Genomic DNA, 23,916 nt, shown 5'->3' with positions numbered 1-23,916 from the left:
ATATCAAATGTCAAATGTCAAGTGTCCCCAACTAAGCAAGCCAAAGGCGACAGCGGCAAGGAACCCAAACTCCAACAGGTGACATCAGGTGGCAAACAGGTGGCAAATAGGTGTTAAAATGGAGAAAAAAAACCTTGGGAGAAACCAGGCTTAGTCGGGGGGCCAGTTCTCCTCTGGCAAACAGTGCTTTGTTACGATTCAGGTAGCTATCATAAGCCCGATAGGATCGCAACATTCAAAGTATTTATTCCAGTTCAATCCAGTTCAATCCATCGTATTCATCACGCCGGTATGGACGGTTTGTTGAGGAACTGTGCCACTGGCTGTCGTGTCGATGAGGCCTTCACAATGGATGATCTAGTTGACTCAGTCTCTGCTGACACTTCAGGGGTGCGTTGTGGTCGTGTCAAGGCGTAGGTCCTCAATCTCACCTGGATACGGCCTGGATCCGGTTGACTACGGTAAACCTCGGGATAAACAGAAAGACTAATATCAGCGTAGATGCCATTCTTCTTCTGATGTAACGAGTACATCTGGTGTTATAGGAAGTGTTCCCGGTTCCGGCTGACCTAATTTATGCAGACTAATAATCCTTTAACGGATTTGAAAAAATAAATTGATAATGTGTTATGTGTATGCCAGGTTAAAGAGATGCGTTTTTAGTCTAGATTTAAACTGACAGAGTGTGTCTGCTTCCCGAACAATGCTAGGAAGATTGTTCCAGAGTTTAGGTGCCAAACAGGAGAAGGATCTACCGCCTACAGTTGATTTTGATATTCTAGGTATTATCAGCTGGCCTGAATTCTGAGATCACAATAGAGTAGTGACAACTTGGCAAAGGGGTGATTGTGACAGTGGGATCGGCTGCTTGATGTTACTGGTGCCAATCATCTTGTAGCTGTTGTTGTCGTTTAAAGCTGTCAAAGGTGAATTAGAGATACTAGAGAAGGTTGGAAATTAGCATTCAAGTCCCAAAGACGTTTGGATGAAACCCATCTGCTTTGAAAACCTTCGCTCCCATAACAAGTTGAAGTGAAGTGCACACATCATGCAGCACATGTGGAGCCTATAGCCAAGTGTTTAGTCCTAACAGCCTACTAAATTAGTTGCATCCCCATCTGATTGTGGGAATGGGGCCTGATAGTCAAAGTGCATAACTTTGACTAATGTGGAGTTGAAACAGTCCAGAAGGTGAAGGAAAACCTGTTTTAGAATTTCAGATTGCTGTTTAGGGAAGTCATTTGAGCCTGCATGGACAATGATTTTATTAGTTTCTATCAGGGGATATTTGCCATGATGTCAGATACAATACCCCTGGGAAAACACAGTTTTAATCCTTTTGTTTCTGACATCCCAGATTATTGAGTCTCCAACAAATAGGGTGGTGGTGTCAGAGGATTTTAGTGCATGGTTTCTGCGGGGAGTAGATATTTGATGCTGTGGATACTGCGATGGGTTAGCCAGGGTAGGGTGACTAACATTGCGCTGATGCTCCTTAGAGCTGTGAGTGTAAGCCTCTGTTGTGACGGGGCTGCAAAGTTTTTGCAACATTTTGCAGTTTCCTCAGGTAGCTCGGCACGGTTCTTGTGATGATATTTTGTGGATTCAGGCATTACAAAGATTCATACCTGTTTTTAAGAGGTTGTTGATGAGGTGGAGAGTGCTGTCTGGGGGTATTTTATTTGCCATTTTCTTTTCCAGTATGACAATCCAGGGTTGTTTCACTCCTGGTATTCCAGGGGTGGATGATAGAATCATTTTAGGTTTAGCACCTAGCTTGTCTTATCTAGCTGAGATCTCCAGGTTAGTGCTTAAGCCATTCTGAGGAATTGAGGCATCTGAGTCAGCCACCTGAGTGAACAGGACCAGCAATGAGTCCAGAATCAGTTCATCTTCCTTGATTTGATACAATGTGTAAATCCTCCCTTCGAGTTCAGCACCTTTTGTAAGAGCCTTTGGCAGTCGAGACAGTCAAATGCAACAATAACTCCTTGACATTTAGCTTGATGTGATAGTCCATTGCTTGCCATGTTAGAGTAATCCAAACTCTCAAAAAGTATCTCAAAAGTAACTCAATTGAAAAGTATCTGAAATAATAGTTTCCAAGTTAAAATGTAAGTTTAAAATAAATGTCTTAAGTTCAACTAGGGAGAGAGTGTTTGGGAAACCTCAGATAAAGATAAAGCAAGAAAAACCAAAGTGTGAAATATGATTTAATGTAAAATAAAGGACGGAGACTGGACGGGGGGGGGGGGGGGGGGGGACTCTTTTGTTGGAGACTCATAATATTCCCCGATCTGCACAAAAAAATTAAATATAAAAGGTGTGTTTTTAAGCATAAGCCTATCTGTCCAACAAAAGACTATTCAAGTTGTTGCGTACTTTGTTTAAGTTAGTATTTAGTTACTTACGTCATTGAGGAAGTCACTTTATGTACTTTATACTTTATTCCTCACCCGACTCACCTTGATCGAAATGTAAAGTTAATAGGCACAGGTTCATTTTTCATAGTTTCCCATTAAGTAGCTACACATGACCATAATTTAGGTGGGGCAGATTCTGGGTCAAAGCGCCAGTTTATGATTAACCGCTTGTAAGTTATATTCTAACTGTTGAACGCACTTTCAGATATCTTGCATAATTCAGAATGAGAGTAGCGCTCCAATGTTGATACTAATGATAGCCTGATAGCCAATATGTTGCTAAAACAAGTCTGAAAAAATGTATATAAAACACGTAGCCTATTCTCAAGAGGGAATTCTGTAAAACTTCAAGCCTACTAGTTGAAATACTAAATTTAACTGTAGAATTGTGTATATTTACGACCTGCCCGATGTGAGATCTACCAATCAGAGAGGTTCCTGAATACCGAATCGTTTTTTTTGTTTGTTTGTTTGTTTGTTTTTTTGTTGTTTTTTTTTATTTTGACTTATTCCGGGCTGCCAAACAAGGTGCAAGGTACGGACACAGAGGAGAACAGACGCGCCAGCAGAGAAAATATGCACATGCTCTCTGTTCGCGAAAAATAGGAAGAATAATATAAATATTGAATTGGGGTTTATATGAATGTATATCTGAAGGGGACTGTCTTCAGAAAAATTTTGATGGCGTTTCCTCTTATCTCCGTATGCAGCGCTGCATTGTGTACAGCGGTAACCATGGAAACGCTATATCACTGTTCCATAAGCGCCACCTGCTGTCAAAGAGTGAATTTTCATTTTCATTCAGTCCGTCAGCTGATTGTGTTTTCTGCAAGTGTCTTATGTAGCATAATTTCACAAAGCTAAAGTCTTGAAATTATACAAAAATTTAAATTAAAAACAACTGCTCATGTGCATAACATCTTTGTTGGAACTGGGATAAAAATGCAGGGTTTGCATCTAATATCAAAGAGCTACACATATTTTTTTAACAAATAAACAACAAATAAATTTGCTTTAAAAAAATCTGCAACCAGTATCAGAATCGGCCAATTTGCTTCTAAAAAAAATTGTAATTGGCTATGAAAAATCAAAATATATGGTGCAACACTAATAAAAAAATATTAAATAAAGCATATAAAAATTTAATCGTTTTTTCGCTGTAAAAACAAATGCAGTTTTAATGAACAGTGTAATAGTTTTCTTGCAAATTAATTTGTTGTTTATATGGTTAATATTAATGCAATATTAATGTTAATATATATATATTTTTTTTATTAATTCGGCCCACACATGGTTATTTGACACCCCTGGCCTAGACGGAGCATCTGCTACAGTCTACATATGGTGCTATATAGCACTAAAAGTGGTTCTTGGCTCGTAATCATAGGGGAACCACTTTTGGTGCTATGTAGCACCATATCTTTAAAGGTGCTCTACAGAACCTTTGTCAAATGGTGCTATATAGAACCCATAAGAGGTGCCATATCGCATTTTATTTCTTCAACAAAAATGGTGCTAAACAGCACCAACAGTGGTTCTTTGTCTCGTAAAGAACCTTTAAAGGGGCTTAACAGGTTCTTTGTACAGCAGTGGTGCTATATAGCACCTTAACCACCCCAAAGAACCACTGAAGAACCAAACAGGGGCTTGACTGGTTGTATACAGTAGCGGTGCTATATAGCACATCAGTCATCCCAAAGAACCGGTGAAGAACCACTGAAGCACCAAGATTTGGTGCTATAGGGCACTTAAAGTGGTTCCCCTATGATTAAGAACCACTTTTAGTACTATATAGCACCATTTTTTTGTCGTACCCAAGTTTTCATGTTGACGTTGTACAGTGTGATTTATAATGATTTATGAGTGCCGAAATCGTAGTCTGTAGCAGACCTTTTGTTGCAGACCTTTGTTTGCATGCGACAGCAAAATCCAGCCAAAAGTTGTGTGGTGTGAGATTGTCTTCAGACTCCAAATTTTGGCCAAACTCGTATGTGTGAACCCTGCTTAGCTGGTTCAGATGTGTTCAGGGTTGGAGCTGAATTTTGCAGGAATGTATCTTTGGGCACCCTTGTTTTAGACATAGGCTATATGATAATGCTGCTTATAATTTAAGATAGACCCACTTTACACCCGCTTAAAATTTAAGAGAGAGAACATTATTCCCTGATTTCACAAACAAGGCTTAAGCCTGTTATTTCAAGATTCACACCAGTAATGTTTTTTTTTTCTAAGGCACATTTATAAAAGCCATTTAAATGCCCTAATTGAACTAATCCTGGCTTAATCTAAGCCCTGTCCGTTTATGTCAAATAAATTCAGTCATAATAAATAAATGCCATTTCTTATGTTTTTTTTTTTTGTATCAGTATTTATTTATTAATCCTTATTTATTTCAAATACAGTTTCTGAATGTTATTTACATATAAAACCTATATGTTATTCACTATTAAGTAGTATTGTATTTAATGGAAACTTATTTTTACCATTAGCTACATGAGGCAAAAGAAGTTAGAATGAAGGATAAACTGAAATTCACAGCATTTAAACAACTTATGCTCACATATTTGAAGGCTTCTCTTGGATCATTCAGGGTAAATGTCATATTATACATTAATGTACAGAGAGCTTTACGACCTGGAGGCTTTATTTCTGAAAGCACTAATGTTAGACATTTTATGGATCTGTTTATGTTTTATGTTTATATTTTAAAAAGCAGTTTTTACACAAATGGAACCCAATTTAAAACATAAACATATACCATTTTTTATTTCAGTATTTCTTTGATCTTTTTTATTTGCTTTCCTATATTGACCTAAATGTAATATACCTTATGTCTTACACAATGTAATTTAATAGCTGTAATATACTAAATATAATATTAAGATAAACTAAACTGAAATATATGTATATGGTAAATGGATCTTATAATTTTGTTGTATCATTGGGCACAATATATCACTGATGTCAACATGCTGGCGTAGTTTAAAAATATCTCATCTCACTATAGTGTCTAATTTATACTTTGAGTTACATCGAGAGTGTAGTCAGAGAAATGGCCCTTAGCACATACATATGAGTTAGATAATTTCAGTGTACACATCAATAAATAAAATCTTTTTCATAACTTCATATTTCAAACTATGTTGCTGTGGGAATCACTCTAAGACAGCAACCAATCAGATGCATTATTTTTTTTTTTAATCTTTTTATTTTGGTAACAGGTTTCATATGTTAACATGAACTAACAATGAGATATACTTCTAAAATGTTTATTAATCTTAGTTCATGTTAATTTTAATATTTACAAATACATTATTCAAATAAAAAATGTTTCTGTTAATATTATTTAATGGGTCTCGGCTACATTAACAATGATTGTGGTATTTTTATCAATTAACGTTAACAAAGATTAATAAACAAGTCTTACCTTAATTTCTTTATTTAATTTGAGAAAATCAACATTACATCTTTTACATAGGCTACATTAAATATTTTTTTTTTATCAGCTCATGAAAATCATTTTAATCAGTTTTTTTTTTTGAAAATGACAGTACTGTGCAATTACAATTCTTTGTTATAAAAAATGAAAAATGTACACACAAATATATTAAAAAGAATTTAAATATGATTTACATTTTTACCCTTTTTAATAAATTTATTACAGAGGGGAAGTTCTGGGTAGGAGGAAAATCTAGCAAACTTCATAATTAGAAATTATTAATTAGACGCAATCAAAGCTGTCATAATATGCGCTTTAAATTAATAATCACTAGAATTTTTTTTAAAACAAAACAAAACAAAACTAGAACAGTAATGCAAAACTAGAGAAACAGTGAAAAAGTAAAGTTTGATGGATTTGTCGATTGGCCAATGACGTGAGGCCTCCAGCAGCACGTGACAGAGGGGCGGATCACGTGTCAACGGAAGAAGATGCTTTTGTTTTTCCTTGGGAAAAAAGTCGAGGAACAATGTTTGAAAAGGCGATTTTTCAGTTATATCATATATTTTTCTCAAAAGCAAAGTCGTAATGTCATATAGGACATTAAATCTTTTGGGATATCTGAACTACATTTCCACATCTTGAAGCTTGTTTGACGCTTCATTTGGGAATTCTTGAAGCTGCAGAGATTGCAAGGCGGAAGAAGGGAATTTCGAAGGGACGAACTGAAAGAGCCTAGTGATGGCTCCGGATTAATTTTATGAGAGCTTTGCAATGTTTTTCAACTTAATTCGGATTCATATGAAATCAAATGTATATTCTGAAACACAGATTAATCTCTGTATCTCATTAATACCATAATTTGGATTGATCATTTGCGATCAAGAAACTCAAAATGGCGGAGGCCTGGCCCATCCCCCAGGCCCTGTTTCTGCTCATAGTAAGTGTCGTGGGCCTGGACACTTGCCCTTCTCCCTGTACGTGTTCTGGTGGTCCAGGTTCAGCACAACTGCTGGATTGCAATAGGAAAAGACTGACTTCTGCAGCTCTGGAAGCTCCAGCCTGGATCACCCATGCGTGAGTAATAGAGGTTGTTTACATAGCCTGACGATCAGCCTCCAGCAGTCTGCAGGACTGCACATGTGCACAATACTAACGCACCACTGACAGTTATTCAATTTTAGTAGCATTTATTTTCTGTTTATCAAATCTTGTGCTGTATCATTGGTTTACTTTACAAGCTATCAATATTTAATCTTAATTTTTGTCCATATACATAACATTTGTACCAAATTGCATGTTTTCCCGCTCAGTTTTGGCCTCTGAATAACATTGAGGTGTTTTCTTTTTCGAGTATGAGCTCTATATTCTTACTATATCATAATCATAATGATACAAAACATAAAACACGTATGGAAATGTAGATTTTCTTTTATGTTTTGTCTAAAGATTCAATAAGCTTTTCCAATTCAAAACATTACATTTTTCTGACTATTATCTCATATGACAGGCTTTATATGTTTAATTTAACTGGAATTTTAGAGAGAACTGTAGTTTAAACAGTCACTTTTGAGGTTTACTGTAGGTACCTATGCATTCAACTACCTTGACATATCTTCTGTTTATCCTTTTTTTTTCCTCTCTGTCTTGGGAGTTTAGTTAAGTTCTGTTTACTATTCCTAGTTTAGTTTGGTGTATAGTTTAGTTTGCTTTGATTTGTTGTAGCTAAAGTTTTATTAAAGCATGCAATGGTGTGAAAAGTCTTTTAACCCCCCAGTCTTAAATATTTGGTTACACACTTGTTGCCATATTACTTTTTTATATAAATACAACCAGATATGCCTTTTGATATTCCTTTAATCTTTTTCCTCAGTTTTCAGGTTAATAGGCATTATTGTTATGTAAAGTTTTTTTTTGTTTGTTTTGGTGGCTGTTTTTTTAGTTTTTAATAATTCGCTCTGTGTGAATGTAGGTCTATGAATCAGAATGAACTTACAGCGGTGCCTTTTCTTGGAGATGCCTCGTCCAACATTACTATGCTGTCACTGTAAGTTTTTTTTTTTTTTTTTTTTTCCAACATTCATTCTTTTTCACTCTTTACTGCTGTTTATAGCTCACGAAATTGCTCTAGTTGCTTATAATAAATAACATAGCAAATAAGGCATTGTAACTGAAGTGAGTACATGGATTGCGTGATTGTTCACTTTTTTACATTTTATTAAGAATAAATGATCATATAGTACATATGTAACCGTCTGTTGTTTATTTTCAGTGTTCATAATCGAATCTCTGAAGTCATGGCAGAGCAGCTGTTGCCATATTCATCTCTGGAAAGTCTGGACTTGAGCTCTAATTCTATATCTGAGCTTAAGGCTGGATCATTCCCTCCCATGCAGCTGAAATACCTGTGAGTTTTTCATTTTTTTTGCCCTTGTTTTTGTTCGCAAACGACGCTTGGGTGCACTGTATGTGTGTTGCATGTAGATGGCTTTCTGCTGCTTGCAAACAGACTATTTTGAGGAGACAGCTGATTGCCGTTCATTTGCCGCTCTGATTGCACTCGCAACGTGCGAATACACTGCAGGCTAACTCTCGCTCGAATCCAAGGTAAATCATCAACACTATCATCTCTTACATGTTTTATTTAAGTAAATACATTGTAATCGGCTAAAACGCATGCGCATGTTACTTTACTTCATGTGTGCACCCGAGTCCGTGTTGCTTTCATATTCACGCGAACCGCGCCACAGTTCGAGTGCAACCGAACTCAGACCACCTCCTTCAGGTAGTCTCGGGTTCAGTACCCCGGTGCACACGCTGGTTTGCACTAGCTTTCACATTAGCGATTTTTTTTTTTTTTTTTCATGCGAACCGTGCCCCGCTTTAAACTAAACCGCCAGTATGAAAGCCCCCTGAGAGAGCTTTATGAAGTTATCTTCTACACTTCCGTTAGGCTATCAGTTTGACGACTCAAATGTCGTCAATTGTTGATTTGATCTTTGTTTTGTCATTGAATAATGGGCATTTTTCTTGGAGTGTCTGATTACTTTTGAGGTTCATGGATATCTGTCTGTTTCCTTTCTCCATCACAACAGCAACCTGAGCAAAAACAAGATAAGTTCCTTAGAACCTGGCTGTTTTGGAAACATCAGCTCCCTTCTGGTGTTGAAGATAAACCAGAACAGACTCTCTCTGCTGCCTGATAAAGTCTTCACCCTCTCTCAGCTCCAAGTCTTGTGCGTATTCATGGCTAATGAATTGGATGTTATTGCAGTGCTCAATTAGATTGTATCTGACAGAATTACTTCTTTCTAAATGCAACTGATATTATCAAGCGGGGAGTTAATTTCCTTGTAGTCTTGTCTCTCTCTGATTGTTAGTCCCATGGTTTAGATGTTCTCATTGTAATGTGCCCCTCTTCATGTTTCCATCACTTTTCAGAGAGTTGAGGCGCAACAGGATTCGTGTGGTGGAAAGTCTCATTTTCAAAGAACTGAAGGCTCTTAAATCGTTGAAGATGCAGCGCAACGGCATCACAAAGCTGATGGATGGAGCTCTCTTTGGTTTGGAAAACATGGAGGAGCTGTGAGTCAATGCTTTTCGGATTTTTAAATTTTTTTTATTTTAATTTTTTTTTTTTTTTTAAGCATTTTAATTATTATTATTATTTTTTTTTTAGACATCTGTCTCTCTCTCTCTCTCTCTCTACATATATATATATATATATATATATATATATATATATATATATATGAAAAAACATGAAAAAGAATCATGATTAATAAGATCGTGGAACGTGATCCTGTCTGAAAAAAAAAAATAGTGATATGATATTTTTGCAATATCGCCCATTCCTATATATTTAAATGAGACTTGGTTTTAGTAGTATTTTTTTTTTAAACCATATATCAAACCTTAAAGTGGAGGGTTGATTTAGATATTTAATGCAGCTAATTTATAATTAAGTTTCTGTTCCACATGAGTAATTTATAGGTGATGTGTTCTGTTGATGTGTCCTTTTCCAGAGAGTTGGAGTATAATAATCTAACGGAGCTGAATAAGGGCTGGCTGTATGGACTGCACATGTTAAGGATTCTGCGTGTCAATCAGAACAATGTTGGACTCATTCGAGCTGATGCCTGGGAGTTTTGCCATCGCTTGGAAGAATTGTGAGTGACTTCAGCCCTGTCCTTGAACTTTTATCCTATATGTAATAATGTAATGCAATTTTTCTAGATATGCTTGGTCAGTCTTTGTTTTCTGAGTGTAATGCGTGTTTGTGTGTGTGTGTTTGGTTTCCAGGGATTTGTCTTTCAATCACTTGAGTCGTTTGGAGGATTGGGTGTTTTCTGGTCTCAGTCTCCTGCAGAGTCTCAACTTGGGTGACAATCAAATCACACACCTGGGAGAAGGAGTGTTCAGCAGCCTGGCTAACGTCCGTACATTGTAAGATAACCCACATTTCCCTTCTGTCTCTCATATTTTACAGGTCTTCGGTAACACTATAAAAAGTCTGTAGTTTATATGCAAAATGCATTATTAAGAATTTTTTTTTCTGTTGTGCCGGTCAGGACAGTTGTCCAGATTTTTACTTGCCCTCCTAACATTTTCACACATCCTACTTCAAAAAATATTTGAAAATTTATTTTTAGCAACATATGTGTCAACATTTAATTTTCATTTTCATTGGCAATAACATTATAAATATTTTATTATGTTTTGTAATTTGCAGTAATATATATATTATTACAGTTATAATTTAATGTAACTCTGGGACAGCTATAAAATAAGATAAAGCCCATAATTACAAATAATACATTCTATACCTTTTGTTTGAGCCCTATGTAAGTCCTTTTTAGTTAAGTTTCTGTGTTGCAGCTCACCTCGTGGAAAAAGAGCACATTCAAACATGCCCACCTCTTGTAACCTCCGCCACGTCTCTTTGGCACAGTTGTAAAAAGATGCCAGCATTTTACAGCCAACAGTGCGTGAAGACAATCTCAATACTCCCACATACCAGCCTGTCTGTACAAAACCCCCTATTATACATGAAAAGCATACAATGAGCTGAGCTGCCGTAGAGCCTTAGAACCTTAATTCTCTGTATGTAGAAGTACAGTCTCTTAAAGAAAGCAGCTCTGACATTTAGGCCTGGTTTCACAGACAGGGCTTAGATTAAGCCAGGATTAGGCCTTAGTTCAATTAGGATATTTAAGTAGCTTTTATAATCGTGCCTTAGAAAAAAAAACATTACTGGTGTGCGTCTTGAGACAAAACAATGGCATTGACATATTTTAAGATATGTCAGTGCAAGTTGCTTTCAGTTAAAACCGCTCAAACATGCATTTTAGTCTAGGGGTTAAGATTACAGAAAACATTCTACTCCGCAGCAGTTGGAAGTTTGCTAACATTCTGATGGTTATCTTTTTTCTGTTTGTTTATTCCAGGGACATCCGTAATAATGAGATATCTCTCGCCATCGAGGACTTCATTGGCATGTTTGTGGGTTTGAAGAGGCTGAACTCGCTGTAAGTTTGTTGGTGGATACGAGCTGTTTGATCTGACTCAAGAGATGTGAAGTGTGGCTCGACATAAGCGTATGTGTGTGTTTTCCAGAGTTTTACAGAATAATAAAATCAGGACCATCACTAAGAGAGCGTTCGAGGGTCTGATGGAGCTGGAGCATTTGTGAGTCTCTTTTAGCCTTTATTTTTTTTTGGGAACATCATGTCTCCCATTACTAGATAGTAATATAGAAATCCTTTCAGATATTGTTCTGAAATATTCACCAGAAAGAAGTCTGTTGTTTTCAACAGGAGATCCAGTTACGACATTTTGATAAACATTACAAGGTCAAGAATTTTTTAGAAATGAATCATATTCACAGATAAGAGATAAAACAGGCATTTAAAAAATAAAATTTTCATGTCATGCAGACTTTGTTTCCCCCTGTGATATTTAAAAGTCACAGTTATAAGCAATACAGTTGCAACTGCAAAGTAAAAAGTCATTTTTTTAACACAGGAATTGGCTTCCATAACTCCATAAAGCTACAGTTTTCATTTTCAATTCCTATTCAATTGAAATTAAGCATCAAAACTTTATAAAAAAAATAAAAGGATAACACATTTTAAACCATTTTAAACTCTGACCCCATAACATAATTTTTGATCTGAATATAATTAAGATTTTGATAAGATATTATTCTAAAGCAGCTTATATTGGCAAATATCATTAAATTCACCAGTATGTCTGATTATGCTTATACTATTAGTTGTTATAGGTTATAGATTGTAGATTTATAAGGTTATGCTGTTCCTATTTGCGTTTGTGCAGTTACAATGTAAAGACAATATGATGGCAGTAAAATCCAATATAATGCCTTTTCGTTATTTAACCCAACACAAAGACCTTCTGTTTTGTACTGTTCCCATATGAATAATCTTTTTGAATTTGTTTTGCAGGGACCTGAGTAAGAATGGCATCATGTCTATTCATCCTGATGCTTTCACTCATTTAAAACTTAAAACACTGTAAGTGATTGTTTACTTTCTACAGACTGTATGTATTTCATGTATTTTTTTTCGGTGTCTATGCATTTTACACAATATTTTTTTGTTGCATTTATGTCTGAAAGGATGGTGTTTTTATGTTAGAATAATGTGTTTTTCCTGTATTCTTCAATAATGCATGTATTGTGGTCTTTCTCAGTGATTTGAACACCAGCAGTCTCCTGTGTGACTGTCAGCTGCAGTGGTTGGGCCAGTGGTTGACTGACAGCCACTTCCAGCAATCCTGCACTGCTGTCTGTGCTCATCCCGCCTCCCTGGCAGGATCTAGTGTGCTTGTTGTTAAACCAGAAGAGTTTGTCTGCAGTGAGTGACCTGACAGTTACCTCATGCTTTCTCTTACAAAAACACTTTTTTATTTATTTATTTTTTTTTTTTTTAAAACAGCTCTCTAATGAAATGTCTTCGATGTGTCTTGTGCCATTTTAAAAAAGCAATTTTATGATTGTTAAAAAGTAACTTTAAATATAAAAGCTATTAGCTGTTTCTTGTATTAAGATCTTTTTATTTTGGTTTCACTTGCAGATGACTTCCCTAAACCCCAGATCAGCGCTCACCCCAAGACCGCTGTGGCCTTACGTGGGACCAACATCACTCTGAACTGCTCTGCGTTCAGCAGCAGCGACTCTCCCATGAGCACCGCCTGGCGCAAAGACGGAGAGGTGCTGTATGAAGCTCAGGTGCAGAACTACGCTCGGTACCAGGATCACCGCCTCCTCTACACCACCGTACTCCACCTGCTCAACGTCAATTTCACCGACGAGGGCCAGTACCAGTGTGTGGTCTCCAACCATTTTGGGTCCAACTACTCCACCCTGGCCAAGCTCACTGTTAATGGTTAGTGCCTCATGGAAATTGATTGTTACAATTTTCTTACAGGTCTAGAGGAAGTGATTTGTATGGAAGCTTGTTTCTGGCATGGAATGCAAGTTTTGTAGGTTTATTTTCTGCAATTCTGCAAAAAAAAAAAAAATTAAATAAATTCAGAATTGCAGGATATAAACTCACAGTTGGAAGGGAAAAAAGTCAGAATTGAGAAACTTACAATTATGAGGAAAAAAGTCAGAATTGTGAGATTAAAAAGTCAGAATTACCTTTTTTTTTTTTTTTTTATTATAAAATATTTTAGCCAGTGATCTTTGATTCACTGACCTTTGCATACAACTGCATTTCACACTTTTGTCTGGTTTTGATCTAGTTATGGAATTAAAAGTGCCTGCTGGTGGCAGATTGTCAACTAATGCGATCATCTACAAGACTTTTTTTTTATTGGCATATTGCTAAAGCACTATGATCTCTCCAGTGCTTTAAGCTGTTTGTCATTTGTTTTTTCCCTTCCCTTATTTACCCTCATTTCTCCTTGGTTGTTATCAGAGCTCTGTCAGTTTTTAATTTTCCATGTCCGTTGAACAAACATAGCAGCCCTCTGGGATGCCAAACCTCAGCGATATAATTATTCTGTTTATATCAGTGCAGGATACTGATGGAAGAGCGGATTTGTAACCTAATAATAGAATGACATTAACAGAAACATGATTCTCAAAATAAACAATGTAACGGTGCTGTTTAGGGTTTTGATTGGCCAATGGCTTGCTTGTTTTTGTTTACTCAGAAGATGAATTCTGTTGTTGCATTTCATAAGTTGAAAATGATGATAATATTAGTTATTTATTGTTGGTATTATATTTGCTTTTTAGGCAGTTTCCTACATAAATTTCCTTACATAAATGATTTTAAGGCTTTAATATATATATTGCACAAGGTAGAATAATATAAAAATACAATTATTTGTATTTTATTATAGTGTTACATTTTCTTTTATTTTGGCAATTTCCTTACATAAAAGTACTCCATCATACTTTTAAAGAAGAATTACTACAATAGTGGAATTACTATTGTACATGAAAGAAATCATGGTAATACAGTGGTGCAGTTTTGTTGTTGTAGACACATTTTTTTGAGAATAGTCCAGATATTTTTTGGACTTTCTGGAATTACTTGTGTAAAGCAGTGAAAATAACTCACTAATGGCTTTTCCCAGAGCTCCCCACCTTCCTGAAGACACCCATGGATCTGACCATCCGGACTGGTACGGTCGCTAGGTTGGAGTGCGCTGCAGAGGGACACCCGACACCCCAGATCGCATGGCAAAAAGATGGCGGTATCAATTTCCCTGCTGCCCGTGAAAGAAGGATGCATGTCATGCCAGACGATGACACTTTTTTCATTGCTAACGTGAAGGCGGAGGATATGGGTGTCTATAGCTGTACGGCCAAAAACGAGGCAGGCAGCCTGTCAGCCAATGCCACTCTTACTGTGCTAGGTATTGTATTTTACTATGATATAATACCATAAATGTTCTTCTGAATTATTTATATTTGATAATAATTTATTTAATAATTAAAATCTGGTCTTTTTGACAGAAACCCCATCCTTCCAGCGCCCTCTAGAGGACCGTAACGTCGCCCGAGGTGAGACTGCTGTCCTGCAGTGCATAGCTCGTGGTAGCCCTGCCCCCCGCCTTAACTGGACCAAAGACGACGCCCCGTTAATACTGACGGAACGTCACTTCTTCGCGGCAGCCAATCAGCTCCTCATAATCGTAGATGCTGGCCCTGCTGATGCAGGGAAATACACATGCATTATGTCCAACACGCTGGGCACAGAGCGTGGCCATATCTACCTCAGTGTCTCGCCCTCGGCCAACTGTGACCCGGTGACCAGCGTATACGGTCAGGATGGATGGACAACGGTTGGCATTGTTGTGATGGTGGTCGTTTGCTGCGTCGTTGGCACCTCGCTTGTGTGGGTCATTGTCATTTACCACATGAGGAGAAAGAGTGAAGACTACAGCATAACAAATACAGGTCAGTGGACAATTCTGAACATATCAGTATAAACATTTAAAATGAAAAATAGTATAAACAATACAAAATAATTATCATTTTTTTTAGGGTGTTTTGAAGATGTTATCCAGTTGATAGACAAAATTAATAGAAAATAATGCCTAGTAGTAGGGCTTTCGTGATTATGAAATTTTGTTTGGCTACTAATTAGCAGAGATAATTAATTTAACAATTTGAAAGTCTATTTTAGTCATGTTAGTAAGAATAAACATGATTTCTTTTAAAAAATAATTTTAGTGTTAAACAAAAATTGCACAGGATAAAATAACATGAATTATATACTTTATAAAATATATACTTTATTTAAATACATTATATTCATTAAATATTATAGAATTTAAATGTAATTTTTACTTAAATTTTGTAAATATCTTAATATTTAGAATGTCTCTTTTTGATCCGCTTTAAATGTGATAAGGTTTAAGTAGATTTAAGTAGATTGTTTTGAATATAATATTATAGCAAAGAAAATTATTATTATTATTATCCATAATCACGGTGCATGCAGTTATCTTAAATGATCACAAACAGGATATTACACAATAAATGCGACAGCTTTACCATGTAATTGCAACAGGCATTATAACAGTTTGTAACAATCTTAGAAATTTATGCACAAAAATGACAAGTTTAATGTATACATTTTTCTGTTGGCGTATTCAAGATGAGATGAACCTACCAGCGGACATTCCCAGTTACCTCTCATCTCAGGGTACGCTGTCAGAGCCTCAGGAGGGCTACAGTAACTCAGAGAACGGAAGCCACCAGCAGCTCATGCCCTCTCATGCTAATGGTTATGTCCACAAAGGCACCGACGGTAATATCATGCTGTGTTCCTTTAGCAAGTGTTTATTTCTTGATAAAGGCTATAAAATACAACAGAGATCAAATTTGACAGCTCATTTAGTTTCTACACGAGTCATTATAATGGATGTTGTGATGTGTTTCAACAGGAGTATGTTATGGTGAAGTGAGCAGTGATGTTGATCCAGATGCTAATGGAATGCTGGGTAGTCATGTGGGCTCTTTCTTTGCTGGACGTAGCAGCTTCCATCGGAGCGAACCTAGAGAGGGTCAGGCAAATGTCCCCAATGGTAACGTTACATTTTAAATTTATAAATTTGTATTATTTAATTTGCTTAAATGAATTTTCTGTCATAATTTACCCATCTTCATGTCATTACAAAGTCAGCTATTTGCTTCACCAGTTGACCAGTCAACCATCCTGACTCCTGTTTGTCTTTTAAGGGGGAGCGGGCCCTCTAGTCATCTGCTCAGACTGCTACGACAACGCCAATATCTACTCGCGCACGCGTGAGTACTGCCCATACGCCTACCTGACAGAGGACGAACCACTTGTGGCCCAGATCTCTCGGGACGGACACCAGAGCGGCCATCAAGAGCGGGATCAGCACACAGACACGGCACTGGAGAGTTTTATAAGCCAGCAGAACGCCTCTGTGTTCCTCACCAACCATGAGCCACGACTACCAGTGTCACAACACTATAGCACTGGTGAGATGAACACCATACATACATAAATGATAGGGGTGTAACGATACGTCGTTATATCGAGATATTGCGATATAAAAATGTGATATGTATAGTTGATGTAAACAATATGATTGCGATATAAAGTTAATTTTATCCAAGGCTCAGCTTACTGCATTTATAAAGTATAATTCACCCAAAAATCTAAATTCTGTCATCATGTACTCACCCTCATGTCATGTTGTCAAACCTATAAGATTTTCATTCAACTTCCAAACACAAATGATGATATTTTTTTTATGAAACCTGAGAGATTTCTGTCTCTCGTCTCCATTTAAAATCCATTCCCTTAAAACTTAAAAGATCCCAAAAATGTCATAAAGGCAGAGTAAAAATATTCAATCAAGTGGTCTAATGATCCAAGTCTTCTGAAAAGACATTTATATGATGGCTTTATATGGCTTTATACGATGAACAAATTTACAACGACGCACTTACTGTAATATACATGGATGTTCAAATGCGCGAAAACAACATGAGTGAGTGAATGCAGAATTAAAATTTTTGGATGAACTAAACATTTACAGTTTGGGAATAGTAATTTTGACACGCTTTCTTGCGATCAGAACTGTCATTGATCATCTGAAGCACGTATGCTCTGGAACGGCACTCCTCAAAGTGAAAGCGCAAACATCATTTAAATCACTATATCACATTTAGTTTTAGTAGTATGATCATTCAAAGCGTTTTAGATAGTTTATTCTTATATGTGTAGTGCTTTAATAGCGGGAGAGGCGGGACATAGCGAGCACCGGGAGAGTCTGTTTGTGCGTGGCTTGTCTGTGTAAGAGATCCAACTAATGCCTGCATTAAAAGCGCAAGTACTGCGTGAGGGGAAAAAAATGAAAGTTTACAGAGTTTCAGTGACAGTACTACATTAAACTACTATATATAATGTTGAATATAATGTATAATAATGCAATGGGGGAATATTTGTAGGTCCTGATAATAATAAAATAATAACATTATTTTGATAATAAAGTAATAATAATAAAAATAATCTCTTTATAGGCTTAAAATATTGATATGTATCATGAGTTCAGTATTGAGATTTGTATCGAATTGTGACATGAGTGTGTCGTTACACCCCTAATAAATGACATTTAGTAATGCACCTCATTTTAGTCTAATATCCTGTTAATATGCTTTTTACCATTGCTTTCTTACTAAACTAAGTGATCTGCCCACCGAGGCAATGTTTTATGCTTTTATAGGCATTATAGGCTTTATTCCAAAAATATACAATTAAGCTGCCTATAAGATACTTTGTACTGGCCGAGATTTAAGAGAGCATTGTGAGTATCATTTGCGTATGAAGCAATTCCAGAATGAAGTGTGATTTAAATAAGAGATAAATGAGAGTGTCTTTTCAGGCAAAGAAAGCCTAAGTAAAATAGCAATTTTAAACTTAATTATATTTCATTCCTTTTTAAATGTTTAAATTTGACAAGTTTGGGGTTTTGATGTTTTTGAATGATGTTTTATGCTCACCAATGCTGCATTTATTTGTTAAAAACACAGTAATATTGTGAAATATTATTACAATTTAAAAACAATTCTGTTTTAATATATTTTAAAATGTAATTTATTCCTGTGATGACAGCTGAATTTTCTGAATTGACTCCAGTCTTCAGTGTCACATAATCTTTCAGAAATGATTCTGATATGCCGATTTGGTGCTCAAGAAACATTTCTTATCAATGTTAAAAACAGTTGTTGCCTAATGTTTTTGTTGAAACTGTGATGGAGAAATCATAGAAAGTCTTTGACCAGGATTTTTTGGAACCTTCTATTTTGAGTGTTTTTAGGCGTTATTTTGTTTGCATGATGAGCACTAGCTGTGTGGCATGTTAAAATGTTTGCTTTAGAAGGTGTCTGTCTGTGTAAACCTGCTCAAAAGGGTTTGGAGCTGAGCTCCATTTTCACAATCTCTATTTTTCTTGTCTCAGATGTCCCAGGCAGATCATTTTGGGATGGTGAGGAAACCCATTCTTCCATCCTTGCCCAGGCCTCAGTGACTGTACACAAGCCCCCGACGGGTCTGTCCGCTGGGGACAGCCGAGAGGAGAAGAGGGGGGCACTGGAGGAAGGCCCATACAGGACTAACTCACAGGAAAGCGCCTCTGCGCCCACATAAACCCCAGCCAGCCCTGTCTTCCCCAAACATCACCACCTTGTCCTTCAGTCGCCTTCCAGTGCCCTCAGCCCACTACCTCCTTGGAGAAGCCTCATTATCTGCCAAATGAAATGCCTCTCTCTTCAATGTTTACACTGCCTCTCCTGTACCTCCCCACCATGTTCCTTTGTAGCCCACTTGGATGTGCATTTTGCGGAAAACTCTTTGAAACAGGAGAGAGAATTCCTGCTTTCACTATTCCTCAAAGTCTGGTTTGAGCCCTGAATGTAACATTTCCAAGAGCTCCGCTAGTCCTACCGTAACCTGTGACGTACAGATTATGCCATGTTTGGTTTTCCTACCTACTTAAGAGCGTTGAGCCTTTTTGCATATGCCAAAGCTTGACCCAGACTCACCTATAACTTGCTTTTGAACCTGTACGAACATTGACTGTGAAGATTGGACTGCTGAAATAGGGCAGTGATGTTCTCTGAATGACATCAGAGGGTCAATCACCTGTGTTGCATTTCTCATTCCTATTGGCAAGTGGTACTGACTGATGACCAATAATGTGTTAACAGAGCAGAAGACTGTTGTTTCCACTGTTATTGTATGCCGGAGTTACTGTTATTTGTCATTAATAATGCATTTTTTTTGTGTAGTGCTTCTCACAAACCCAAACATATTTTTCAATTTCTCTCTGTTTTCTTAAGGCACTATAATAGACAGTAAGAAAGACCCGATATATTGCACCTTTGACAATCTGCCCAGTACAGCCTTATGCAATCGTAATATGCTAACTTTTTTTATTTTTTTTACGCTTCTTTCCTGTATTATGCTTTCATCTTTCTATTTTGTGTCTTTTGTGACATAATTTTAGGGGTTAACATTTTAATTGGTCTAACCCCACTATTTGCATTCTTGCAAGTGTGCACCAAATGGAATTGTAGTATTTTTGTTTGAGCACCAACGGTGTGAGTTTGGAGTTTACATTTATTGCAGTTCCATACATGCTGCATTTGAAATTTGTTGTTACAGATGGATCAAATCTCATCTTGCCTTTGAATACCTTTTTTTTTTTTTTTTTTTTTAAGGCTTTCAGGTCATCTTCTCAATTTAAGGTTTAAGAACTATTGTGACAGTTAGGCATGGTCATGCCTAGTCATTTTTATTGTTTTGGCCTTAAAAGGACTGCTGGATTTTGACTTTCTTGTCTGTAAACATTCACTTAAGAGAGTTGGGCTGTGTCCGAAACTAAAGTCCGTCTTGCTGCCCAATTATTCAACGGACACCTTTCAAGGAAACACATTTTGGGCTCCCTTTCAAGGCACTAACATCACTTCTAATGACCTTGATTTGAACATGCCTTGATCCCTTCCTGCCAGTGTTGCCAAGTTCACATTTTTCCCTTGGAATTGGGCTATTTTAACACTGTTGCCACAGGTCGTCTTTCATGACTGCGGGTTGAAGCAACCCCAAAAATCATGATATTTAGCCCCTGGAATGCAAATTTTACTGGGGAAAGCGCCAAAAAGAGAATTTTACCCCCCTGAAATGCGATTGGGCTAGTTTTGGGCTAGCTTTTAGTAGATATAGCCACAACCTTGCTTTAAAGGTGCAGTAATATTTACCTTTGAATGGCAAAATTCTGTTGGCAAAATGCAGTCATCTCAGTAGAAATCTGCATGATCTGGAAATTTGTGTGAGGTGAAACGTCCCCATGTGGATTTTGTTTGAAATTCAAGTTTGTTGAACTTGGAACACACAAACCATGCTTCGACCAATATATAGATTACGTTTACGAATGCTCTGCAGAATTTCATGGGTGAAACCGAGTCATTCCAATAAGAGACTGCATGATCGGGAGTCTCACGCAAGGATGAAAAAATTCCCCACCCAGATTCTGCTCATTTTCAAGTTGGTTATGTGAATTCGCCACGCTGACCAACAGAAAGTTGGATAGTGTAAAAGTGACTTCTGTGTGAGCCATGCTTTATACATCACTATGCTATTGACAATAGACAATAGACCTTTTTTGCCCACAAAATTTTGCTGACATTTAACAAATTTAACTGCACCTTAAGGCCGTTTAGTTTGGAAGTGACTTCTGAGTAAGCAGTGCTTCATGAATCGCTATACTTTCGCATTGTCTGCGAAAGTTTGGCTGATTTGACCGCGCCTTAAGAGGGAACCTATTTTCACATTGATTTAATCTTGACTCACAGTCTGGACTTGAATGCTCGATGACCCAAACAATCTGTATGGATCCCTGATTACATCTTAACCATTCATTTTGCAGTACAACTGACATTTTGCACTTTTTGAGCATACAAAAGCTGAATCTTTCACTGCGGCAGATATCTGTGGCCACTGGCTTCTCCTGCCTTCTTTTAATGGAAATGTTTTATCATCAACCACTTTCCAACTGTGATAACTACCCCTTGATTTGCATATTAATTTGTTGCATTTTGCACAATCTCTTGCCTCACAGTTAGCTATACAATTACACTAATCAAGAGACCTTGATGCCAGATGATGCAGCTGACTCCTCGCTGCGTCAATTTCCCTTGTTGAAAGGAAAGGAGTATGTGTCATCAGCGGCTTCCAGCCACGTTTAAAACCTCAACATTTTTCAAATTACTGTTAATGGTTGCCTGGCCTCTTACAGTGGTCTCTCTTGGTTCAGTCTGTGGGAGAATAACGCAAAACGGTTTCGTTTAAAAGTAATGTAAGAGGAAAGCAGATTTATTTTACTCCAGAATATACAGGACTTTGTTGGGATGTTTAAAAATGAACAAGTATGATTTCACTTACAGTTCTGTTCGATTTACACCAAAGAAAATCCATACGGATCAAACATTCCTGCCTTCTGCAAACCAAAGTTTAGCTACAGTGCTTTGACAATATTTAAATGCTGCTTTATAAATTGTTTTGTGCATTTTTTTTTTTGTATGCTGTACCTGTACATTCTGTAAAGCATGTATAAAGAACATTGTTTCAGAAAATTCTGACATTTAGCTGACATTTAAACAATAAAATGAATTCACATGCATCACGAGTGAAGATGTAGCCATTTTATTCAAATAAACTTATTACTGAAGCTAGGAGAACTGCTAAGAGAAGCACTTATTACTATTGCTCATTCAGGGTCTTACTTGCATCATATAAAATGTATATTATAAATTTCTAAGGCCTCTAAATTATTAACATGATCAAAACATGTTTCTGTCGTCTGATTGATAGTTTATGCTTTATTAGCAAATAAAGGCCTTTTAGTATAATTCTAAAAATGTCCACCTTTAGGTTGTGGTACATGTTTTTTATTTTTATTTTATTTATTGATTTATTTTTTGGCTGTGAAATCTGTACTAAATTTTATAAAGTAAAGTAGGAATAAATTTGATAGCCAATTGTTAGTAGTATTTCTAAATGAAGAACTTAGTTGAACTTATACATATATCATTTTTATAAAAATCTTGTTAAAATGTATCAAATATGATTAATCAGGCTTTTGAGGAACGTTTACTTGTACATCTCTTGATCATCGTTGTTTTGCATTATGAGGTTTCTCCATAAAACTAAGCATTTAAAAATCATCTTGCTGCATTTAATGTAAGTAGTTGTTATACTGGTACAAAAAATCCTATTTCTTACATTACAAGCTATCAGAATTTCACATTATGGTGTATTGCTTTTTGGTTACTGCACCAAATTGCATGTTTTTGCTCCGTTTTGGCCTCTGAATAAATCTGAGGTGTTTTTTACCTCTTTGATTGTGAGCTCCATATTCTCCTAGCATACTATATAGCCACAAAAGCCTGATGTATTGAATATGGTATAATAATTTTTTTTTTTTTTTTAGATTTTGTTTAAATGTTCAATAAAATGTTTCATTTTTTTTTTTTTTTTTTTTAAATGAGACTATTATTTCATATGTCAAGCATTACAGGATTAATATCAAATTTGATGAGGTTAAGATTGATTCTACAGATTGATCTGCTAACATTTTGTGTTCCATGGAAAAACAAAACCCATCTTAGGTGAGTATGACATTTTTCATTTTGGGTGAGTTATACTTCAATTGATCTCTTTTATGTAATAATATTGCTTTGTTGGAGGAAAAAAGTATTGTTATTGTAAGTGTTTTGTGTTACCATTATGCCACAGCTTACTTACAGTGTTGAGGTCTCAAAGTGTGATTGAATTATGCTAATTTATTGAACTGCAGAACTTTTCTGGAAGTTTTCACTGAGTTTAAAAGGATACAGACCCATTTGAATCCCTCTAAATACTTGAACTGACAATTTTTATTCCCGTCCTCCAAGAGATGTTCTGAGAGAGAAATTATAGTTGTGAGATCAAAGTACATACCTTCCGCCTGCTGCTAACCCTCTTTGCTCAGCTTTATCAATAATTCATTCAATCACTAGACTCGCTTTGGATTATTACACTAGTCGAATGGGGACGTGCTGCTTCCTCTGCATGCACCGTCCTGCACCGCTCAAGAAAAATCTCAGGCTATTGCCTTCATTTAGACCACAACTGAGACTAGACTTCCTTTAGAATGTTAGTATTTGGATTGATACTTTGTTTAAATGGCTTGTTGGGTTTTGAACAACCAGTAAAGGTCTAATAAACTAGTTTATTTGTGTCCAGAGCCTTGTAGTTTCCAGGTTTTATATACGAGAGACCAGGCCTTATTGTCGTGAGGGCTACATTTCAGTAAATTGAAAGCTAAAAGTTATGTATATTGGTTTGTTCAACACCATGCTGTTTAAAAAAAAAAAAAAAAAAAAAAAAGAGAGAAATTATTCAATAGTGTGGCAACTAGCCCCAGTCTCCCCATATTATCCTTATTTCAGAACTCTGTTCAAACTCTTAGATGTATGATGTTACAAAACAAACATTCCTG

At 36.5% G+C, this 23,916-nt stretch overlaps 1 protein-coding gene across 3 annotated transcripts; it reads left to right on the top strand.

Moving 5' to 3' along the window:
* Positions 1-6,313: 6,313 nt before the first annotated feature.
* Positions 6,314-22,056, top strand: lrig2 (leucine-rich repeats and immunoglobulin-like domains 2). Of its 3 annotated transcripts, none has more exons than XM_051897450.1 (18): positions 6,314-6,939; positions 7,835-7,909; positions 8,135-8,269; positions 8,958-9,098; positions 9,304-9,447; positions 9,888-10,031; positions 10,165-10,308; positions 11,310-11,390; positions 11,479-11,550; positions 12,327-12,395; positions 12,574-12,737; positions 12,957-13,268; positions 14,473-14,754; positions 14,855-15,298; positions 16,002-16,154; positions 16,291-16,431; positions 16,586-16,852; positions 18,847-22,056. In XM_051897450.1, the coding sequence occupies exons 1-18, from the start codon at positions 6,758-6,760 to the stop codon at positions 19,023-19,025; spliced, it is 3,129 nt and encodes a 1,042-aa protein (XP_051753410.1). In that variant the 5' UTR covers positions 6,314-6,757; the 3' UTR covers positions 19,026-22,056. The 3 variants fall into 3 exon arrangements, with proteins under 3 accessions (XP_051753410.1, XP_051753409.1, XP_051753411.1); XM_051897449.1 differs by having other exon boundaries at positions 18,838-22,056; XM_051897451.1 differs by lacking the exons at positions 6,314-6,939; positions 7,835-7,909; positions 8,135-8,269 and adding an exon at positions 8,308-8,469 and having other exon boundaries at positions 18,838-22,056.
* Positions 22,057-23,916: the final 1,860 nt, after the last annotated feature.

The sequence above is a fragment of the Ctenopharyngodon idella genome, chromosome 6, assembly GCF_019924925.1.
Source record: "Ctenopharyngodon idella isolate HZGC_01 chromosome 6, HZGC01, whole genome shotgun sequence".
NCBI classification, from domain to species: domain Eukaryota; kingdom Metazoa; phylum Chordata; class Actinopteri; order Cypriniformes; family Xenocyprididae; genus Ctenopharyngodon; species Ctenopharyngodon idella.
The sequence above is the reverse complement of the archived record's forward strand: the minus strand, read 5'-3'. Positions and strand labels throughout refer to the sequence as shown.

Excerpts from the sequence above, each read along its gene's own strand:
- lrig2 (XM_051897449.1), top strand. The coding sequence starts at position 6,758 with ATGGCGGAGGCCTGGCCCATCCCCCAGGCCCTGTTTCTGCTCATAGTA. Across the intron at positions 14,755-14,854 it reads TGCCACTCTTACTGTGCTAG|AAACCCCATCCTTCCAGCGC; the intron begins GTATTGTATTTT and ends TCTTTTTGACAG. Across the intron at positions 16,432-16,585 it reads TCAGGCAAATGTCCCCAATG|GGGGAGCGGGCCCTCTAGTC; the intron begins GTAACGTTACAT and ends TTGTCTTTTAAG.